Raw genomic sequence first — 20180 nt, 5'->3', positions numbered from 1 at the left:
TTTGTATGGCTGGACATACATCAAATGGCAAACAAACAAACAATCTTGCCAGGTGTTCAGGAATCAAGCTCAGGAGATGTGTTGAACATTTTTAATAAACAAGGAATCTTGACTCCAATTAAGACTTACAGGTTCCCCTCACCATGGCTCTTTTAAAAAGGGGGGTTTGTTTTTTTGTTTGGTTTGGCTCTTTCAGCAGCTTGAACATCTGTGCTGAACGTGGTGAGAACTTTTGAAAACTTGACTTTACACTCTCTCTCCTGTTACTATCAGAAAGGTTTTATCGATGCCACTCGAGTTAGAGAGTCTTTGAGAGTTTAGCACAGGGCCAGGGATCATAGTATACTCACATGCCTACCAAGGCCTGCAGGCCCTGCATTTTTACAGTTATTTCTAAAGAAGACTTGTATAGGAAACAAGTCACCTATCTCCTGCACTGGGGTGACTAATTAACTTAGGTCTCTTGTTCCTAGTTTGTTCAGTCTAACTGGTTCTCTGAATGGGTGTTTACACTCTGTAGCTGCCAGTACTATCAAGAGTTCAAGTGCCAGCAACAGTTGGCACTGCAAGGTAGCTCCTAGACAGGCATCAGAAAGCCTCGTTGGTGCCATGTTCTATGCAGTGCTTTTGGGTGGGAAGTAGATTCAAGTCTTATGTAGGTATGTTTACCACAACGTAACTTAGACTACTAAAGATATTAGAATGCATGTGTTTTATATCCCTTTAAGAATTTTGCTTGGGTTGAATGGAAAACAACATTCATACTGCAAGAAAGTCTTCTGATATCAGATGTAGAAAATCTTGAGAATCATCTAGTCCTGTTCCTCCATGCTCTTAAATATCCTTGGTGAAGAGACAGAAGGCAGCTGCCTACTCTGAAGTGCTTAGAAGGCTAGTACTATCTGGAGCAGTTCAGTAAGGTCAAAAGCTGCCCTAGTTGGTAGCATAAATATCAAGGTGAGGTTCTCTTGCCACTAACTAGCACTGGGCCTTAGTATTACTTCTCATCTGATCTCATGTCAGACTGGCTAGCACTTGCCAAGGGCAACCTAGGCACAGTGTTGTATTTTGAAAACTTCACTTGGCTGGGGATTAATCATGCATCCTAAAGACACTGGTGACTGGGAATTCTTAAAAAGACATGGATGAATTCTACTGTGTCAACGATGCCTGCTAGCTGTCCAGCCACCTTTGTACCTACCTCTCCAGCAATGATCAGAGTAGTTGTTGCATGACAGATTGGGTTGAACATCACAGAAACTGAATACCTTATACTTTAAAAAGTCCTTTCTTTCATTAGGACTCAGTAATATTTCCCATTTATTGTCCCACATCGTCAGCTCTTTGCCATGTCCCTGGCAGAGCCTGGCCCAAAGGATACCTGAGATGGGGAGTGAGAGAAGGAAGGCCTGAGGAGTCAGGACCAGATTAACCATGTTATTACCTGCAGTCGTCTCCTCCAGTGCTGACCACATACTTGTCATCGTAAGAGAAACGGATATTTGTCACATGAGCTGAGTGACCAAAGTAACGTTTATGTTTGGCCTGTAAGAAAAGGAAAATGGAGATAGTTAAGGGATCCTGCTCCTCCTAGCAACTACAGAGCACTTTCAAGACTCACACCCCCATCTCTCCAGAACTTCTTTACTCGGGGGATTCCCACTGGGGCTGAACAGCATCAGCCAGCCAGCCTTTTGCTGACTTTCCTGTCTCATCTTGCTCTACTTGTGGCCATTTTGTCCACCTTCCATCATTCCTTCTCTCAGGTTCCAGAGGGAGATGAAAAGGTTAGTCACTGTCAGATCTTCACAGGGCTGGGACAAGATGCCTCTCTCCCCCAGATACCACCTGAATGTGGCCACTATATCCCACAGACTTCAAAAGAGCCCAGAAGCAGAACAGGGAAGTTACTCGGGAAAACTCACAAATTTTTCTGTGCAAGGAAAATCAAACAGCTTCACCAGCCCAAAATCATCTCCTGTGACAATGTTCAGGCCAGCATGAGTCACACACGCACAGTTGACATCAGCCTTGTCAGCATTTCTTGGCCAAATACCAATGACTTCGTCCCCTAGAATGCTGTTCATCAGGAAGAAATGTTAGGGGGAAGACACATGAGCAAGTCCTGTGGACAGTCATTCCCTCCTAGGGATAGGAGGAATATTTTGCATAATCCAGTATGGCCATGTGGCTCTTCTGTCAAAGCATCCATCCGCCCCCCCTTCTGTACTCTTGTGCCAGCTCTTACTATTACTTCTCTGTCTCATTCTCCCACACTCCATAAAGAAAAGTTATCCCCATCATTGATTTTCTCCCTCTTCCCTCTAGTCCTGAATATGTGAATGAGAAGGAGAAGGGAGAGAAGGCTCCTTCAGACTCAAAAGTTGAATCTTCTGTTGCTGACAGCGATTCTAACCCTCCCATTCCCTTCTGGTGACTGGAAGCTTCACTGTGTACCTGGGCTTGGCCAAGAGACAGGAATTGGCTGCCCTCTAAACTTCTTGGCTGGGATTAGGAACTTGGAGTGACTACATGAAAAAAGGACTTCACATTTCAAAAGCCCTGATCAGATCAAGCCATCAGCCTATACCAGTGCCAAGAAGTCCCCCCCACCCCACCCCTGGGGGGAAAAAAAGAGCTCTGCCTCTGCACTTCTGCAGATCCTGGCCATCACAAATCCAGAGGCAGAGCCAGGGACAAAAGACTCCCTTATGGGCTTCCTTAAGAAGTGCTTTCTTCAGTTACCTTGTCCAGGAAGCCCAGGTGATCTTCTCAATAACCATGGCTTCAGTTACCTGCTTCCCCAAGGGGACCTCATGCACCTGGCGCTTATAGGCTCCTGTTGACACCTGCAAGTGGAAGGGAACCAGTGTTCATCAACTTTCTCAGTCCAAAGACTTCCCTTTTGGGGTGCTGTTCTGAGGATAGGCCCAGACTCTGAATCCATAGGGCTTTTCTCAAAATCCAAGGTCAGATCCAGGCCACAAAGCCCGGGACCAGCCCACGGCAAAATTCAGAGCACAGGGTGTTTTTCCATCATTTCCTCACCATTTCCCAAAGTCCTAAGGCAGTGGTTTCCCAAGTGATGCTGACAGCATCATCTGGAAACCTGTTAGAAACAAATTCTCAGTTGCAGACCAGACCTGCCAAATCTGCCATTTCAAGAATGGGGCCCAGAAATCTTAAAGCCCCCAAGTGTTTCTGAAACAGGCATCCCTATCATCAGAGAATGTGTGGTATGGAGATAAGGCAAGTTTTCTCATGGACAGCAGCTGCTGAAATGAATTGTCTAGGACCTGATCTAGAGTCTTCTATAGGAAATGGATCACCTTTTGCACAGTCAAGGTCATCTGCTAGCACCTGCCAGTCAATGGCTACTGCCCACATCTTTACCCCACTCTCTTCCCAGGGTGCCTCTACTCCAGCCGCCCAGGCTTTCCTTCTGTTCATGTAATGAGCAGGGCTCTCATGCAGATGGCCTGGAACAGTGTTTCCACCCCTCTGTTAGCTACCTCCTACGCATCCTACAGACCTCAGCTTAAATATCAATTGCTCAGACAGGAAGCAAATCTAAATTCAGCACCTTGCTAAATGCTCCCCAGCACCCTTTACTTCGCCTTTTTCTTAGCATGCAACCACAGACTGTAATTAGATGTATATTTTGTAATTGTTTAATGCTTTATCTTCTCCACAATTGATCAAGTTCCAAGAGACAGGGACCAAGCCCATTTTGTCTGTCCAAACACCTAGCATCATGTCTGGTTCAGTAAATAGTTGATGAATGAATGAATGCATTCTCTCTCCCTTTGTGGTGAATACCCAACGTCAGGCTCACAAATACATAGTATTTGTTAAGTGCTACAGAAATCTTTCTTTTGATTTCAGCTGTCAGTCCCAAGACTGGGACCCCTCTCAATTTCAATCCCTCTTCCTCACTGGTCATCTCCTTGGGGACCCAATGATGAGTTCTTACTCCAGATCCACCATCTGGAATTCAGGTCCCAAACATGGAGGGGCCACACTATCCAGCAGACTTTGGAAATAAAATGAGTAAACATAAGTGATACAAGCCTTTGTGCAGCCCTAGAGGACTAGAAATTAAGAAGCTTTGAAAGGGAGATGGTGAGGAGAAGCTAAAGAGTTTCCTCGTTTGTTTTTATTTATTTATTTTTTTACTGAAAAAATTAAAGTGCTCTTTACTTTTAAATTTTTTAACTATTCTAAATTTCTCTAAGCCTCTATTTCTAAATTTATGAAATAGAAAAAGTAAAAGTACTTAAAGGTTTCCTGTGAAGAGTAAAACAGCATGTAACTAATATAAATGATTATTACTATTACAGTTATTTTTGGTTGCCCTTGACATAAGTAAACCCCAGGCATACCTGAATGTATTTGCTATCCGCAGAAAAGTCCATCTGAAGGACAAAGCTTGGGATATCTCTGCAGTAGCCAGTGCGGTTCAGACTTGTGCCCTGAGTGAGGTCATAGAAGTCAACTGTGTGCTCAGAAGAACCAACAGCTAAGAATCGGTTGTCTGGGCTGATTCTAGAAAAAGCAATCCAAGAGCATGGCCCATGAGGAGGCTGCTTGGGGCACAATACATGGAGGCTGCTCTTTGATAGGCCTCCCAGGCCCAAAGGCAGTGAAATCCTCCTTGTGACCTATATATGGGCGGCTTCTCCCTACAGTCTGTGGAATTCAACAATTTTTCTGGCATAAATCCCACAGAAGGAAACAACTGTGTGCGGCCTTTTGTAGAATGATATCATATCTTACAAGCAGTTTTGCCACACTCATGTGGAAATTAGCAAAGACACGTCCAAGAATGAACACGTGAGGGGGCAACCTTTCATAGTTGGCTTGTGAAAGTGGCCCTCACATATCTGCTCCTCATTCCAGCCACAGCCCTTCTGGAAGGAACCCACTGATAGGAGACAGTCTGCTTATGTACCTGATATCTTGGATGGCAGATTTCCGGTCTCGTTTTTTCCCCCAAACTTTCAGGCTGTTCACCAACAAGATGACAAACTCTCCATTCTTCATGCCAATAGCCACCATGTCCCCGTCAGGGCTGTAGGCTGCACACCTGGCTGCATGGCCCAGGTTCACCTTGTTGAGCAGCTTCTACATCAAAATAAGGAAGGTCCCCTGAGCCCTTGCCTCCTCTCTTGCTGGTCTCCAGGGAAAATTCTGCACCAGGCCAGAATACTCAGGCTGCTAGCCCCTGTAGGCCACTACACCTCCTGCTTCTCATAATAAATGTCCCTCAGCAGCCAGGGTAACAGCATGTTTGATTATAACATCTTGGGGACAGGATGTTTTAGGGCAGAGTTGGGCAAACTTTTTCCGTAAACTTAGGTAACCTGTCAAAATATTTCAGACTACGTGCCACATGATCTTTGTCATAACCACTCAACTCTGCCTTGCAGCACAAAAGTAACCACTGATAATACATAAACAATTGAGAGTGGCTTAATTGTAGAAATAGGTCATTGGCCAGATTTGGCCATTGGGTCATAGATTAACAACCTTTTACTTAAGGGAAAGAATGTGAACTTCAGCACCTGTTAGCATAAATCCTGAGCTCTGTCACTTACTAGCTGGGTGTATTTGGGTCAGTCACTTCCTAGGTTTCCCATTTACAAGAAAATTATACTAATATTGGTTTTGGAAGGTTTTTATAAGCATTAACAACCGTGGGTATGAAGTACCTGTACACAGTAGGTATTCAATAAACAACAGCTGTTAATTTAAAAGTTAACAGGAGTGTAACAACTACATTTATGCATTTGCATGTCTATTTGTTGACCTTTGTACTAAATAACAGGACAAAAATTTAGTAGCCATTATGAGATAAAATCAGGTATTTTAATCATTAGAACTTAAGTACTTGTTTTGGATTAGAAGAAGTGGGAAACATTTTTCCCCTCTTCTATTCTTTACTATTTTACCTTTGTCTCAGATGAATTTAAAATTGTTTTTCCAACTTCTAAAAAAAACCTTTTTGTAATCTTGGTGGAAGTACAGTAGAAACGTGTGACATTTTAAATTATTTTTAGTCTTTCCATCCAGGGAAGATGTGATTTTTATTTTTTTAGATTTTGTGGGTTCTTCCATATCAAGAGAATCATCATCTCAATTAGATAGATTATCCCTGTATTATATGAGTTCATATACAGATACACAGCTACAAGACAGGCTGGGTGAGGGGACTTTTATTATTAGGCTTTCTAACTTAATTACTGACTTTTGGCTAATAGTTTGTCCCATCTGTCCCCCATCTCTGGCTTAACACCAGCCCCCTCCTCACTCTGCTCCCACTTTGGGGGTATCTGAGTTGGGCAGAGTGAGTCCCTCACCTTGTCAGCCAGGTCCCAGATCCGGGCTGTACCATCATTGCTGGCAGAGATGAAGATGTCCTTGGAAGGATGTGTGGCCAGGCCCCAGATCTCCCCCTCCATGTGTCCATCAATAAGGATATTAGAAGCAGCATTTTTTTCACCAACTTCAATTATTTCTCCATCTTTGGTTCCTACTAAAATTTTTCCCTGTTATAATCAAAATACTATTAGAAAGAGGACAACTGTAGGATTCCACTCATATGAAGCACCTAGAGAAGTCAAACCCAGAGAGATGGAAAGCAGAATGAAGTTGCCAGGGACAGGAGGGAGAGGAGTTGGTATTTAATGAGGTCAGAGCTTCAGAGATGGAAAGTTCTGTGGATGGGTGGTTGCACAACAAGGTAAATGTACTGTCACCAGACTGTACCCTTTAAAATGGCTGAAATGGTTTTATGTATATTATGCCACAATAAAAAAATTTAAAAACCACTATTAGAGAAACCTAGGAAAGTTGCTTTGCTATGTTGCTATTAAAAGAGGAAAAGCTTACAGGTGATGTGCTTTTAACAACTAAACTGTCTCAAGCGGCCCCATCCATCCTTCTTGTTTTGCCTTTTCTTCATCAACTACCTTGGGTGGGTTGAACCCAGAGTTCCTATCATCCAACTGCTGCTAGAATATTCCAGGGATTCACAACAAGCTCACTACAGGGTGGGGCAGCCAATCCTTGTTCTTGGACAGCTCAGACATTTAATAAGTTCTTCCTTGCGGGGAACAAAGATCTACTTCCTGACAACTTCCTGGTTCTGGGCCTACTCCTCCCTACGTCTCCCATAATTACTATCCCAGATGACTGTCACTTAACCTTTTTAAAAAAATTTGTTCTTTTTAGTTATATATGACAGTTGAATCTATTTTGATATATTTATACAAGCACAGAATATATCTTATTCTAATTAAGATCCCAGTCTGTGGACACACATGAAGGTGAGATTCACTGTGGTGTATGCATATATTTACACAGGAGTGTTACATCAAACTCATTCTGCTGTCTTTCCTATTCCTATCCCCCGATTGTCATTTAACCTTAAAAATAAAATTCCCAGGATGTGGACACCAACTCAGGTTTGCCTTTCTCATGAAGAACAACTAGAAAGCAAATTCTTAGGCTGATACCAACTTAAAAATATTATATACAGAGGCTATTAAATAGAGGTTAAATTATTTGTTTACAAGTGCATCAAATCTCCTGGGGGTATTTAAGAAAGGAGAATAAAGAAAACACACAGGTTGAGGCTGTACCCCTGAGATTCTGATTTGCAGCTCAGATGTTTTTGATATTTAGCCAAAGTATGAGTTGAAAACCAATGGCCTTGAGCCAGACAGTTTGGCCCCAACATTCTCCCTACTGGCTTCATAACTCTAGACATGGCAAATTTATTTATCTGTTTGTAAAAATATAATCGATAATAGCAGCTGACATCTCCTGGATGACCACATGCCAGGTGTAACGAAGGGCACTAACAGATGATGCGCAGTCCTCACAACAATGGCGGGTGAGTGAAGGTTAGGAAACACACCCAGGGTCACCCAGCCAGCTCTTCCTGAGGAAGTCACAGTTTACCCGGGTCCATCTGACTCAGCTAGGCTACACCCCACTGCAGTACAATCCACATCTTGAAGGTTTAAGAATTGAATCAACAGAGACAGTGGCTGGGACCCTTCCCTCTTTCTTGGCCAGGGCTCCAGAGGACAGCTCAGGGAAGACCAGCCAGGCTCACCTTGCCACGGCACACAGAGCGCACACACTCCACCAACTGGCCTGTCTCCAGTTGGAAGGCCCGACAGCGTTTCATCTCCTGGTCCCACAATTTTACGGCACCTCCTTCTTTGGTCCTAAAAAAAAAAAAAAAAAAAAAAAAAAAAAAAACATGAAGAAGCATTCAGCCTGTTGTCCTAAGATTTCCCCATGACCCTCCCCCACCTTGTTCTCACATTCCTCAAGGTCATGGGGACCGGCAGGGTATCCCCTACTGGTAGGCCCTGCTGATGAGCCATGGCAACCTAAAACGCCTCCAATGTACTGTCTTTGCAGAAAAGAAATCTGGAAAGTCAGACTGTGTTTTCATGACACCAACTAAGAATGTTTCTCTTGTCCTTGTGCTTCATTGTCCAGTTTTTCCTGTGCCACTGGAACTTCTGTCCCTTCTTCTCACTTCTCCTTCCTCTGGAGTTCCTAAGAGTAGCACTGGAAATAGCAGAGTGTCTGTTGCTTTAATGCCTCAGCTTATTTAAGAATACTTCTCACATTTTTATACTACCAGGAACCCATCCCTCTACTTCTCTCTTACTAATGCGGTTTTGGGCCTCCACCCCCTTTGAGAACTGACAGACTGAACTCCCTAATGCAGAAAAGATAGGAGAATAACTATCTGCATTTTCCCCAAGTTCAGAAAGCTTCTCTTAGTTTCTCCCAAGACATTAACAAAAGACAAATTGCTTGCAGAGGAGCTTCTGCTTACGGCCGTTCTTTCCCACCAGTCACAATGAGCCCGTCCCGGAGAGTGGTGTACATTGTGAACACGGGGCCTGTGTGTGCCTTGGCCACCAGCCGGATGAGAAAGTGGTCCTTCCAGACATAGACATCTCCATTGATGGCACCCGTGAACGTGAGGTTGTTCTGCAAACAAAGGGACATTTCCATACCAAGAGCACACTCAAGAGGGTCCCTTCCCAAGCCACCTGCTTCCTTATTTCTCTTGAATAAGACCTGTACAGTCAATTTTGTCTTCTTCATTAAGCAAAGCAGAAGAATTTGCAGGAAAATCACAAAAAGCATAAAGCAATTACCTAGCTTTGAAATTCACCCTTTATAGTTAGTTTTGGGCATTTTATTTCCCCACTGAGTGCAGTGCTGTAAACACAAGAGCATGGCCTGGGGACATCAGGGGAAGGCCAGCTTCAGCCCAAGAGGAAACTTTCCTGGGACTCATCTATAAAGTGGATAAATCCAATGCAGAGGACCAAGAATTGACTGCATTCCAAAAAGTCCCTGGGAGCTTGCACAGGCTGAGGGACTCCAGAGTCACTTAAGGGTGGCAGCTGAGGGTTGTGTGGAGCAAGAGATTTGGAAAGAAAAAGGACCACCACCTAGCTGTGGAAATTATTCCCAGTATCCTCAGAGCTATGTATTCCAGGTTTGCTTCTGGAATCATCTCCTTCAGAGGGGTGTGTGTGTGTGTGTGTGTGTGTGTGTGTGTGTGTGTTGGTCCTACTCTTTCTGATCAGTAGTTTGAGGAAAAAATGGGGAAAAAACTCACCCATCTGTACTAAAAAAAGGGAATAATGGTTACTAAGAAGCCAGGAGAGGAGGCTGGGGTTGTGGCTCAATGGTACAGTGCTTGCCTAACGTGTGGGGCCCTGGGTTCAATTCTTAGCACCTCATATAAATAAATAAAATAAAGGTCCATTGACTCCATCCCCCCAAGATGAAGCAGCAGCAGCAGCCAGGAGAAAAGAGATAAGGTAGAAATGGGGCTTCTCACTTTTTCAGCTTCTTGGCTAAATTTCAACCCCCCCACCCTCCTATCTAGGGAGCGAAGTGAGAGGGATCCCGGGTCCCTACTGGGGAAGCATCAGCTGGAACTCACAGCACCGAAGGCCACTGACAGCATCGTCTGCATCTTGGCAGCCTCCATGGACCCAATGACCCCTTTCTTGTAAAGCAGGGCGCTGCCTGCCAGGGTCCAGAACTTCATGTGTTTGACCCCAACAGACACAAACTGTGTGTCGGAGTCAGGGCGAAATTCCACCACAAATATGCGCTCCAGATGACCCCCTCGGCTGGCAACTTTGGCACCTGTGTGGGTGACAGCATCCGGTGAGGTCAGTCCTTCCTCAGGGCACACGCTAGGCCAGGGAAGCTACAGCCCAGATGGGTTCCCACCCCAGTGGGCCTCAGGCCCACCTCAGTGTTCCTTCAACAGCACCCTCTCCCCTTCACACTCTGTCTCCAAAGACTGGGGCGAGAGTATGTCTGGGAAGTTTCCAGAGCAGTAGGAACTGCAAATGGGAACCCCACCCTCTAACTCCACCTAGGTGTCCAAAAACAGAGCAGAGAAGGATGGCCCCAGAGAGGAGGAAAAGGCAGAATGACTTAGGGCAGCCCCACCTCCCTACTCCAGCATCACCAAGGAGTCCCCCCTCCGCAGGAAGCCAAATCCCCTTCCAGGTTACCACTGGGGACTCACATTCCTTTAGAAAACTTATTGCTCCCCAACATTTCTGAGATAGTTTTCTTAAAAAAGAAAAAATTCTCCATATTCCTTTTTACATTGTGGGGTTTAGGTTTATTTTACCTTTAATATTTAATTCTGAAGATTTTTCCTTAATCCATTTTTGTAGTCTCCTGAGTTTTATTTAACCTTTGTCTTAATCAAATCCCAAATCTACTATTTATTTACTTTCGTGCCTCAGTTTCCTTGCTATAAATTTGGGATACTAATAGCTTTGTTTTATAAGGTGTTGAGGATTCAAAGGGATTTACATGGTGAAGCTCTCAGGGCAGCTATAATCATCACTTCTTTTCCTCCTTTTAAAATCCCTTGGTCTCCATTCTTTTTTTACCTGTATTTTAAATCTACCTTTTTTGATGTCATTAATTTTTATTTTAAACTTGGTACTTTTTCTTTCAAGTTTCAAAATTTAACTTATTCTCAGTGTTTTCATTCCAACTTTTAGTTTCCCCTCCCTTAATTATTTATGCAAATCTTTTTACCTCTCCTCTTATCATTTTGCATTTATTTATTTGTTTTGACAATGGCTTTCTGGTAGAATGGTGGTGGGGGGGTGTTAAGGCAGCTGGGCCTGTAGCTGTTCCTCATATGCCCCTTAAAGGAAGCCCTTTCTAGGAGAGGCCCAGGGCACTTCTCGCTGTAATTCTCTCTCTCCAGTTGGAATCCAGGACATACTGTAAAATATATCTCACTACCTTGACTCAGAAAGTTTTAAAGTCCATGGTCTCTAAGGTTATCATAAACAGTTAAAAGACAACAGACTGAGAGAAAGTGCTTGAAACTCTTATAGTTGACGTTAACAATCTAAGAAGAGCAACAAACCATGAATAAACCACCCTCCTACCCCCAGTAGAGAAAGGATTTGAATAGGTGAATTAAAGAAGAAACAATCCAAGTGGCCAAAAGAGATGGAAAAAGAACGAGATAAGATGCATGTTTTTTTAAGCCTCTGTTCTTTCCTTGTTTGAATCTCATGGGTATTTCTAACTATGGCGACATCTGTATTCCTCTTTGCATTGGCTTCTAGTCTGCTCACAGTGAATTACATAATCTTGTCTAGGACCCAACAGCATGCATTTTATGTAATAAGTTCATTTAGAATCACATTTTATTCTATTATATACACACATCTTCCCCCAAGTAATACTTTAGCAAAAGAGGAGGGTATAATATGCTGTGTTGTGATAAGAAAAATGTATGTAAACCCCCCCAGACACATGTTATTTATTTGTAAGTAGGACTTACAAATACACAAATACACATGTGTACTTCTCTTACACATTAGAGAAGTAAGGGAGAGGAGGGGACGTGTCCACAGTCAACTGGGAGGAGGTGTGGCTGGGAACAGGCTGCTGGATGTTATCACTGGCTCAGAACCCTTCTGCACAGATTGATTCCAACAGAGACAACAGGAGAACATTACCAGAGCAGCCTTCTGTTCTCTCTGGGAGCTTGTTTAAAGACCTGGGTCCTCCAGTCCTCCCTCAGGAGGTCAGAAGAGGCTCCAGGTGAGCAAGAGTCTGTGCCAAGGCAGGGCCAGAGCAGGTTCTGCCTGGAGGGACAGATGAAGGAAGTCGGAGAGGGAACCTGAACTTAGACAAGTCTGCGTGTAGGGACCCTGCTCTCACTTCCACCCCAGGATCCGGGACTAGGGTCAGCAATGTAAAGAAAAGCATCACAAAGCCCCAAGAAAGGGCTTTATGGTAAGGGATTTCCCACAATGTGTGGGCTCCTCATCAGGAAGTGAAGAGGGCCATGTCCTTGGAATGTCTAGCAGAGGATGGAAAAAAAAAAAAATCAAAAAGGCATTCTGAGGAATTTCTCCATGGGATGCACCCTGCCCGACTAGAAGACGTCTCTAGTCCTTCCACGTCTAAGATGCTACTAGTCTGTAAGTTAAACTAGATTCCTCATCTGGCCCACTTGACTCACAGGGAATGAATCTACATCTACAGATGATCTACAGATCAATTATGGGGCCACTTAGACACAAAGGAATTGGTGAATAAGAAAATGAGAAGGGATAGTTTCCCAGGAACACTGTGGATGTAGCTACCTCCCATGAAATATAAGACATAAGTCTCCTTCTTAACATCTTTCTCAAATGGGCCTCAGGAAGGATTGGAACTGTCCTCCTAATGTGCCCATCTCTTTATAGTCCCTCCCTACCCCCTCCATGGGAAGATGAGGAGATAATGGGACTCTAGACCTCTGAATTGGAGAAGTGCCACCTCTCTGCTTGCCTGCTCAGCGTGTCCCAGATACCAGCTGCAGACAGACCTCATTAATGTCCTCACTAATTGGATTTGCTTTTGCCAGTGCAGTACCTGACCTGAAGATATACTCAGAAGCCTGTTCATCTTTAATTGTAAGACACTGTAAATTTAGTAGTAGCTAGTATGTGTACGTGTGAATGTGTGCAGGCACGCGAGTGTACATGTGTGTTGGAGGAGAGTAAGAAATTCATTAAATACACACGTTGATTGTAAAATGAGTCCCTATACCAAAAAAGTTAAAATGTACAAATAAAAAAAAATTTAAATTCAACTTTGCTTTGGAAACTAAGATAGTGAAAGCCACCCCACTTCCTATGATAAGGCAACTAAGGTGAGATGGCTGTAACAGAACCCAGGGACAACAGAAAGAATACTGAGGACAAGGAATTTTCTGTGAGATGTGAAGGCAGAAATGAGGATGCTGCCTGAGGAGGGGAGGCTGCCAATGTCGGTACTTCACCAAAGTGCCCAAAGACCCTTCACTAAATGGCCCAGGATTCCCAGGCCAGCCTCCACCTGGCCATGGGGCCAACAGACACAGTGACATCTGAGGAGCAGCTCTCCAGGATGCCAACAGCCCGGTTGCTGCTTGGCTAGCAGCAGTGCCTATGGTGGGCTTTGGAGTGAGGCCCATCTGGGTTCCAGCCCAGCCTGAGCCGCAGGCGAACCCTCTGGAAGGTACAGAACAGCCCCACTTGGTTTACCTTCCTGCCATCGCCAGACAGTGATGGTGTGCTCAGGGTCCACTCCCACAGACACCAGCAGCTTTCCAGTGGCGCTGAAGTTGACGTAATTCACCCCCTTGGAGTGGAAGCACCGCAGCATAGAGAGAGTGTGTTTGGTCATAGCGTCCCATATGTGGATGGAAGGTGTTGTCCCTGGGTGTGGAGAAGCACAACAGAGAGCAGTGGAGCCCAGGCAATGCTTGTGTTTGTTTCAAAGTCTTCCTTAAACAAGTGTTTGGGGGACATTATGGCTAACAGAATAAGAGCCTTACATTCTGACCTGGCCAGAAAATACAATGGAAAATTGCTATCGAAGCAAAGCCCTATGGACGCTTACATCTAACACACATACACACACCAACACGCTTGTGGAGGATCTTATACAAAGGAAACTGGTGAGGTCAGTGATTTGTATCTGCAAGTCAGCCAGATACAATCAGCAAATATGATACATTGACATGATTTTGCTGTGCAGATTCAAACTACTCACGGATGGAGTGGCCTTACCTGGGGCTTCTGTGATATCACCTGCATTGGGTGGGCAATGGCAATGAGGAAGCATCAAGGGAAAACAATAGCTAAAATAAGTCATGTTTCCAATAGTGAAGCACTCAACACCAGCATCAGAAAGTTCCAAATTAAATTTAAAAATGGACATGGTTCAATGGAAACAAGCGGAAAGGTACTTTTGTAAGAACTGCCTTTGAAATGACAAATTAAAAACAAATAACAAACAAACATTTTACAAATGTGACTCAGTCCACATTTGTCCTCGGCAGCTTCCTAGGGTACAGAAGAGCGGGGCACACATACTGCCATCTACCCTTGCTGAACACAAGCACCAGGCTTCAAGACATGGGAGTCTTCAACACATGGGGCCTGAAAAATTATTCTTGCAAGTGCACAGATATGGGGACCATCCATTTATTTACTCTTAGACTCTGATCTACCTTTCCTTTTTTTTCAGAATCACCAATCGCTGAATGTGGGAACTTAGGTGACGGCAGATACATTTAAGGCTGAAAAAATCAACAGCAACATCCACAAGATGAGTGTCAGCTATGCACCCCCTCTCCCAATAACTGCTACTAAGTTGACGTCCCTGCTCAGTTGCAGGAGCCTCAGCTGCTGCATGGCCCCTACCTATCTGGCTTGTGGCCACCACGTTTCTGTACTTGGGGTGCTGGTTCACTGTGAGGCAGAGGATGTCGTCCGTGTGCTCCAGGTAGAAGCTCTGGCTGCCTAGGAGAGAGGTGAACAGTGGAAACTAAAGAACTTTCAAGAAAATCCCTTAGCTTCATGTGTAATTTTTGGAAACTGCTTGTAAGAAGCAGCTTAAAGCCCCCCGATTCTTACTTTAAAAATCATTCTTGGAAAGACAGGAGTTTGATTATTCTTCTTCTTTACATAATCTGTACAAGGGCTGGGAGAAGAGCCAACGTCTGTCATCTAGCATACTCCACCTCAGTCCCTCTCCCTATTCTATGTGGTGCCAGAGCACAGTCCAAGTGTAGAGGCTTCCAGAGCCCAGAATAATGAGGGTGAGAGTTTTCTCCTCTCCATGGTACAGGGTTGACAGCCTCTTTATGTCTGCTTCTAGGCAGGGGAGGGTAAGAGGCCTGGAGAGAACCCTCCTCTGTGTAAAATGGTACTATTTAGCGTGAAGAAACTTTGTGGATGAGAAATACTGAGGGAACCCTTTAATCACTTTACTTGCCAAGTATAAACCCACTGGTGTGCCCAGGTGACATAGGTCAAGGCTTTATCACCAAAGCTGAACTCAACATGTTGCAAAAAGGGGAAAATCGGAAAGAAATACTTTATTGTCCATCACAGCAAATGGATTTGCTGACTTCCCAAAGCGGCCACTTTAAACCCACTTGGATATCCCAAAACAAAAAAAGAGAATGATACAAAAGGAAATGACACATTAATTCTAAATTAATACGTGGCTAGAAAATTGAGAAAATGTGTAGAAAATTTTAAGACCTCTTTCCCCAAAAGCGACACAAAACAATATGTGCCCAGTGACTTCCTGTCTAAATCTAAGCATGAATTATTTTACAGAACTAACAAGGAATATAAAAACTTGAAAAAAGGTTTGTTTTGTGATATGAAGACAAAATGTTGACATATTTAAATTTGGAGGTAAAGATAATGGACGACTGTTACATTAACTTCTAAATGTTTCTTTTTGTTTGAAATGTTTTTTATTTTTTAATTAAAGTCATATGGTTAAAGGACTCCTTGGGTATTTTTGTTTGTTGGTTTTTATTCTCATTGTACATGTAATTCAGGAATCAGAACAACAACAACAACAACAAAAACTTGAAAAATACAAACTGCTGAAAACTAATGAGAAAAGTCGCCCTGTCTGTTTTGGTGTCGGGGAGTCTCTCAGCTCCATGCCCTGTTCTCTCTGGCTTCTCTCCATGTCTTTTGCTTCAGCTGTTGGAAACATGGATGGCTCCCAAGTCAGGCTGGGCACAGGCCAGAAGGGAAGGGGACCTCGACTCCTGGAACTGAGTCTGGGCTCCTCTAGGACTAAAGGATACCAGCCTTGAAGCGAGTGAAATGGCTCTAAAGGGAAGGAGAATGGTTAAGCTTCAGGCATCAAAAGAGTGGGAACCAGACATCAGGGTGGACGTGAAGAGCTGGGTTGAGAAGGCGGCTCCCACCCCCTACCTGTGGAGAGGTTCTGGACGATGCCAGCCGCTGCCGTGTGGAAGATGATGTCGGCCCCATCGTTAAGATAATGCAGGTTGTTGCGGCAGTCAAATCCTCTGTAGCCAAACACATGGTCCAGAGCCAGCTCCTGCATGCACACATGCACACACACACATACACACACACACACACACGTTAAAGCTGCTCCAAACCCATAACCGGGAGCAGCGATGCACGCTACAGGACGGTATGGCTAGTAAGGGCCACCACTCACTGAAAGCATTTTGCCTCTTGACTGAGGATAAAATGCAGACCTTTATTTAGTTCCCTGAAATGCTATGGGTGGCATAAAATTTTAGTGACTTTTCAAAATAAGCCAGATTTACTTCCTGGATTCTTAAGTAAGCTAAAGTGCACTGATCTGATGCCCTGTCAAGGTGATCTGGAAGTCCTGCCTCTGTACTTGGCCTGCCCTTGATGCTCAAGGTGAGCTAAACAGCAGCTCAGGTTTGTTTTGAGAAGTCCCCTAGATATAGCTGGGACGGGCAGAGCAGAATACTGGGGCAAATGCCATGCTCATTCTGTCAGTTGGCACTTGCCCTACAAAGCTTCTGCACATTTAGACTTTTTCCCCTCCAGCAACTAGATACTATTCTGGGTTTATAGTGTTCTCTCCCTCCTGTCTCATCTTCTATGACAAAGAGCAGTGGCTGACTCAGATCAGTTCTTAATTCCATTCAACACACACATATTGGGCAGCTCCTCCATGCCTGGCACTGTTCTGGTTGATAGCATACAAGGTTAACAGGATGTGGGTCCTTTTTCTGATTTTGGCCCTTACTCTCTCCAAAGTTCGCCAATTGCAAACATCAGCTTAATTCTCTTAAAATACCATGCCACCTCTTTACTCAAAAACATTTGCTGTCTTCCACTGACCCAGGAGAAAGCCCAAACTCTTAAAATTGGCCCAGTGGGCCCCATTCCCACACATCTGACTGCTGCACTCCTTGATCAACTTGACACTCAAACCACATATTATAAGCTTTCTCATTGTTATGATTTTGCTTTTTCAAATTCTCAACTGGAAAGCCCTTTTGCTCAACTCAGTCTCTACCCACCCCTCAGACTCTCTGCAAGGTACGTCCCAGATAGTATGTGTTTAATACATGACTCTGCTCCTGGAGTGAGTGAACTATGGGCCCAAGCTGGACCAGTCAGTCTCCCTCAGGCATTTAGAATTGGGGGCAATGAATTTAATTTGTGTTGTGGTGGGGAATCACAGGCAATGAGCTTGTAAGGTGGCTCTGGGTAAGGTTCTGAAACCATGAACTTGAACCCTATTAGTAATGTGAGAATCTCCTGAGTCCTAAAGCGTAAAGAAAAAACTCTAGGATAGCAGGTCTCTGTGAAAACAGCAGGCTCACTGGAGCTGATCTTCAAATCTCAATGACTAAGCATGAACCCTTTCACTCACTGGGTTGGTGGTCAAGGATCTGAGAACTCCTTTAACTTTCCTGCACCACCACAGTGTCCCCATTTGCAAGTAGATACAACAGCACCTACCTTACATGTGAAAGATTTGTTTAAAATATTTCATGGGAAGTATGAAGCATAGTGTCGGCACATGGAAAGTTCCCATGCAACATTAGAGATAGTAAATGAGCTCTCCCTGTGCAAATGTTCACGTGCTCTCTCTCCCAACTCTTCCCCTTTCAGCAAGGGATACCAAGGGCCTGAGTGGTAGGAGGCATAGGGCAAGGGCCAGGCTTGAAGGACATGGGGCATTTCAGAGTTAGTACTGATCAACCTGGTTGTAGGGCTGGGGAAGGAGGAATGTGACCTGGATGTGAATCTGGTTCTGGGGATGATGGACACAATGCCATGTAGAAGGAGAGGGGACAAGAGAGAGCTAATGGGTTCATTTGAGATGTCCACCAGGCCATCTTAGAACGTTGATATCAGAGCAAAAGCACAGTAACTTAATAACCTCCTCACCTCAACCAGTTTCTTTTTTTTGGTGATATTGTTCTTCTGGAGTTTCTCAGGCTGGGGAGCTGCTCGGCTAACAGGTGGTCTGAAACAGAGAAGTCAAAGGAAGCACAATGTTGAACAAAAGGCTGCTTGCTCGTGGCTGGCCAAGGCCAGGCTTTTTGTTTTTCTCCCTGATCAGTGGACCCTCTGCCTGGTGTTGTTCTGTCCTGCCCACCTCCCTCACCCTGTCCTATAAAAAGTGGCTTTTGACACAAATGGTCCTATGTGGTTCCCCTGGGTTTGTGGTGCTGAGCTGGGCTCCTGCACACCTAAGGTCAGCAGCTGCCCTTCCTTCCCCACCCGGCATTTTCCAGGGAGCCAGGAGGAACCCCTGAGCTAGAAGGGCTTGTTTTAGAACTAAGCAGGAGCCTAAGTCAAAGTTCACTTACTGAACTCACTGGCCATTTTCCAGACAGGGATGTGCCAATGCTGTTCAGAATCAGGTGGTCAAAGATCTCAACATGGTGTGAGACAGGACTCACAAGCCAGGTTTTGGAACAGGCCCTAAGGCCACTTGCAAAGTGCCCAGGCTGTTCTGGCCACACCAAAGGGCAAGAGGGAAGCAAAGTACTGATAGAACTTTGCTCTTACCCTGCCCTATACCTCAGGGCAAAGATCTGCACTATTACCATACCAAAGGTTGCTTTTCCCTTCTCAGTTTAGGGGATTGAGGCCTCCAAATTCAATGAAGAGATTTTATAAGGAGGAAATCTTAAAGGTCCCCTGCTTGAGTAGGCCAAAGCTTTGTGGCAAAGGGTTCCCTTAAATCAAACTTCTCTAAGATTAGGAAAAGAGGGTGTTGGGGGCTTGGGTGGGGGGCGGGGCGCGGGAGAACTGCTCCACTCCTGCTGCTCCTTCCAAATCCATTAGTTATTGTTCTGGGGAAACGCAAAGAGAAAGGATTACCTTGATCCCCTTGGAAGCAGCAAACAAAGCCAAGTGAGAAACTTAGTACAGTTTAGAGCAGCATTAGCAACCACCTCACTCATGCACAAGCACTTTCCAAGTGAACACATTCCTGTGTGGCACAAACCATGCTTCCCCAGCATGCCAGCAAAGAACTAAAACAGAAATGAAAGAGTGCACCAGTCTACAAATTCAGAAAGCTCATACCCTGGCGTCTCTGGGCAAACTCTGCACTAAAGCGCCTACGGAATGGGGAGAAAAAAAGGAAGCTTGTCAATGCTTCCGGCATGCTCTCTGCGGCTTTACAAGCCTGGGGACTCTGCTTATTTTAGAGTGTGCTGGGGAGAAACTTGTTGTCAGAAAAACAATGACATCCTCCTGGATGTTGTAGGGAGTTATGCACAATGGGTGCTTTGTTCCCAAATTAAGTTCGACTCATGGTTTAGCCCAGTCTTCCCAGTGTTTCTCGGCAGGTCGGACTGCCTGCTGAAACAGCTCGTGGATTTTTAGTGCAGGAAAAAACAAGGTACCTTTATTTTCTCAGAACCTCTTCAATCAAAACATGTTATGTAATCATAAGTGATAATTGGACCAAATGGTATTATAATCACTACTGAAGGATGAGGAGAGCACACACCCCCGGCTGACATCATCGCCACCAAATTGAGCAAAAATCGCAAGGCTGGGGCATGCCAGTTCTCACAATTAGACACTTCCTGCACATTAATTATCGCTTCCCAGGACATCTGCTCTTTCTTCTGTTTTAGTGGGACTTTCAAATGAAATCCGTGGGTTTCTTCTTTCACCTAAAATTGTTTAAGTGGATGACAAAAGCAAGCCAGGGGCTGTGATGACAGCAAGAGGTCACTGCAGCGGCAGACGGTTCGGTTCGGGGAGGCATCATTTGAGATTCAACACAGGGCTCTTTCCCAGGGTGCA

At 44.6% G+C, this 20180-nt stretch overlaps 1 protein-coding gene across 2 annotated transcripts in view; it reads right to left on the bottom strand.

The window, feature by feature from the left end:
- The window catches only part of Eml6 (EMAP like 6), a 258148-nt gene that overhangs the window by 1863 nt on the left and 236105 nt on the right, over positions 1-20180 (bottom strand). Inside the window, exons 28-41 of one of the 2 annotated variants that reach the window (XM_026399927.2) lie at positions 19242-19250; positions 18300-18378; positions 16323-16452; positions 14781-14879; positions 13617-13790; positions 9992-10200; positions 8864-9021; positions 8123-8237; positions 6360-6548; positions 4952-5124; positions 4383-4545; positions 2746-2849; positions 1926-2079; positions 1445-1545 (exon numbers count right to left, since the gene is read on the bottom strand). In XM_026399927.2, the coding sequence (XP_026255712.2) occupies positions 1445-1545; positions 1926-2079; positions 2746-2849; positions 4383-4545; positions 4952-5124; positions 6360-6548; positions 8123-8237; positions 8864-9021; positions 9992-10200; positions 13617-13790; positions 14781-14879; positions 16323-16452; positions 18300-18378; positions 19242-19250 (1857 nt within the window). The remainder of the gene's footprint in view (positions 1-1444; positions 1546-1925; positions 2080-2745; positions 2850-4382; positions 4546-4951; positions 5125-6359; positions 6549-8122; positions 8238-8863; positions 9022-9991; positions 10201-13616; positions 13791-14780; positions 14880-16322; positions 16453-18299; positions 18379-19241; positions 19251-20180) is intronic. The other variant, XM_026399928.2, reaches the window with a different exon arrangement.

The sequence above is a fragment of the Urocitellus parryii genome, chromosome 12 (genome assembly GCF_045843805.1).
Source record: "Urocitellus parryii isolate mUroPar1 chromosome 12, mUroPar1.hap1, whole genome shotgun sequence".
Taxonomy (NCBI): domain Eukaryota; kingdom Metazoa; phylum Chordata; class Mammalia; order Rodentia; family Sciuridae; genus Urocitellus; species Urocitellus parryii.
This window is presented reverse-complemented; position numbering and strand designations above follow the sequence as displayed.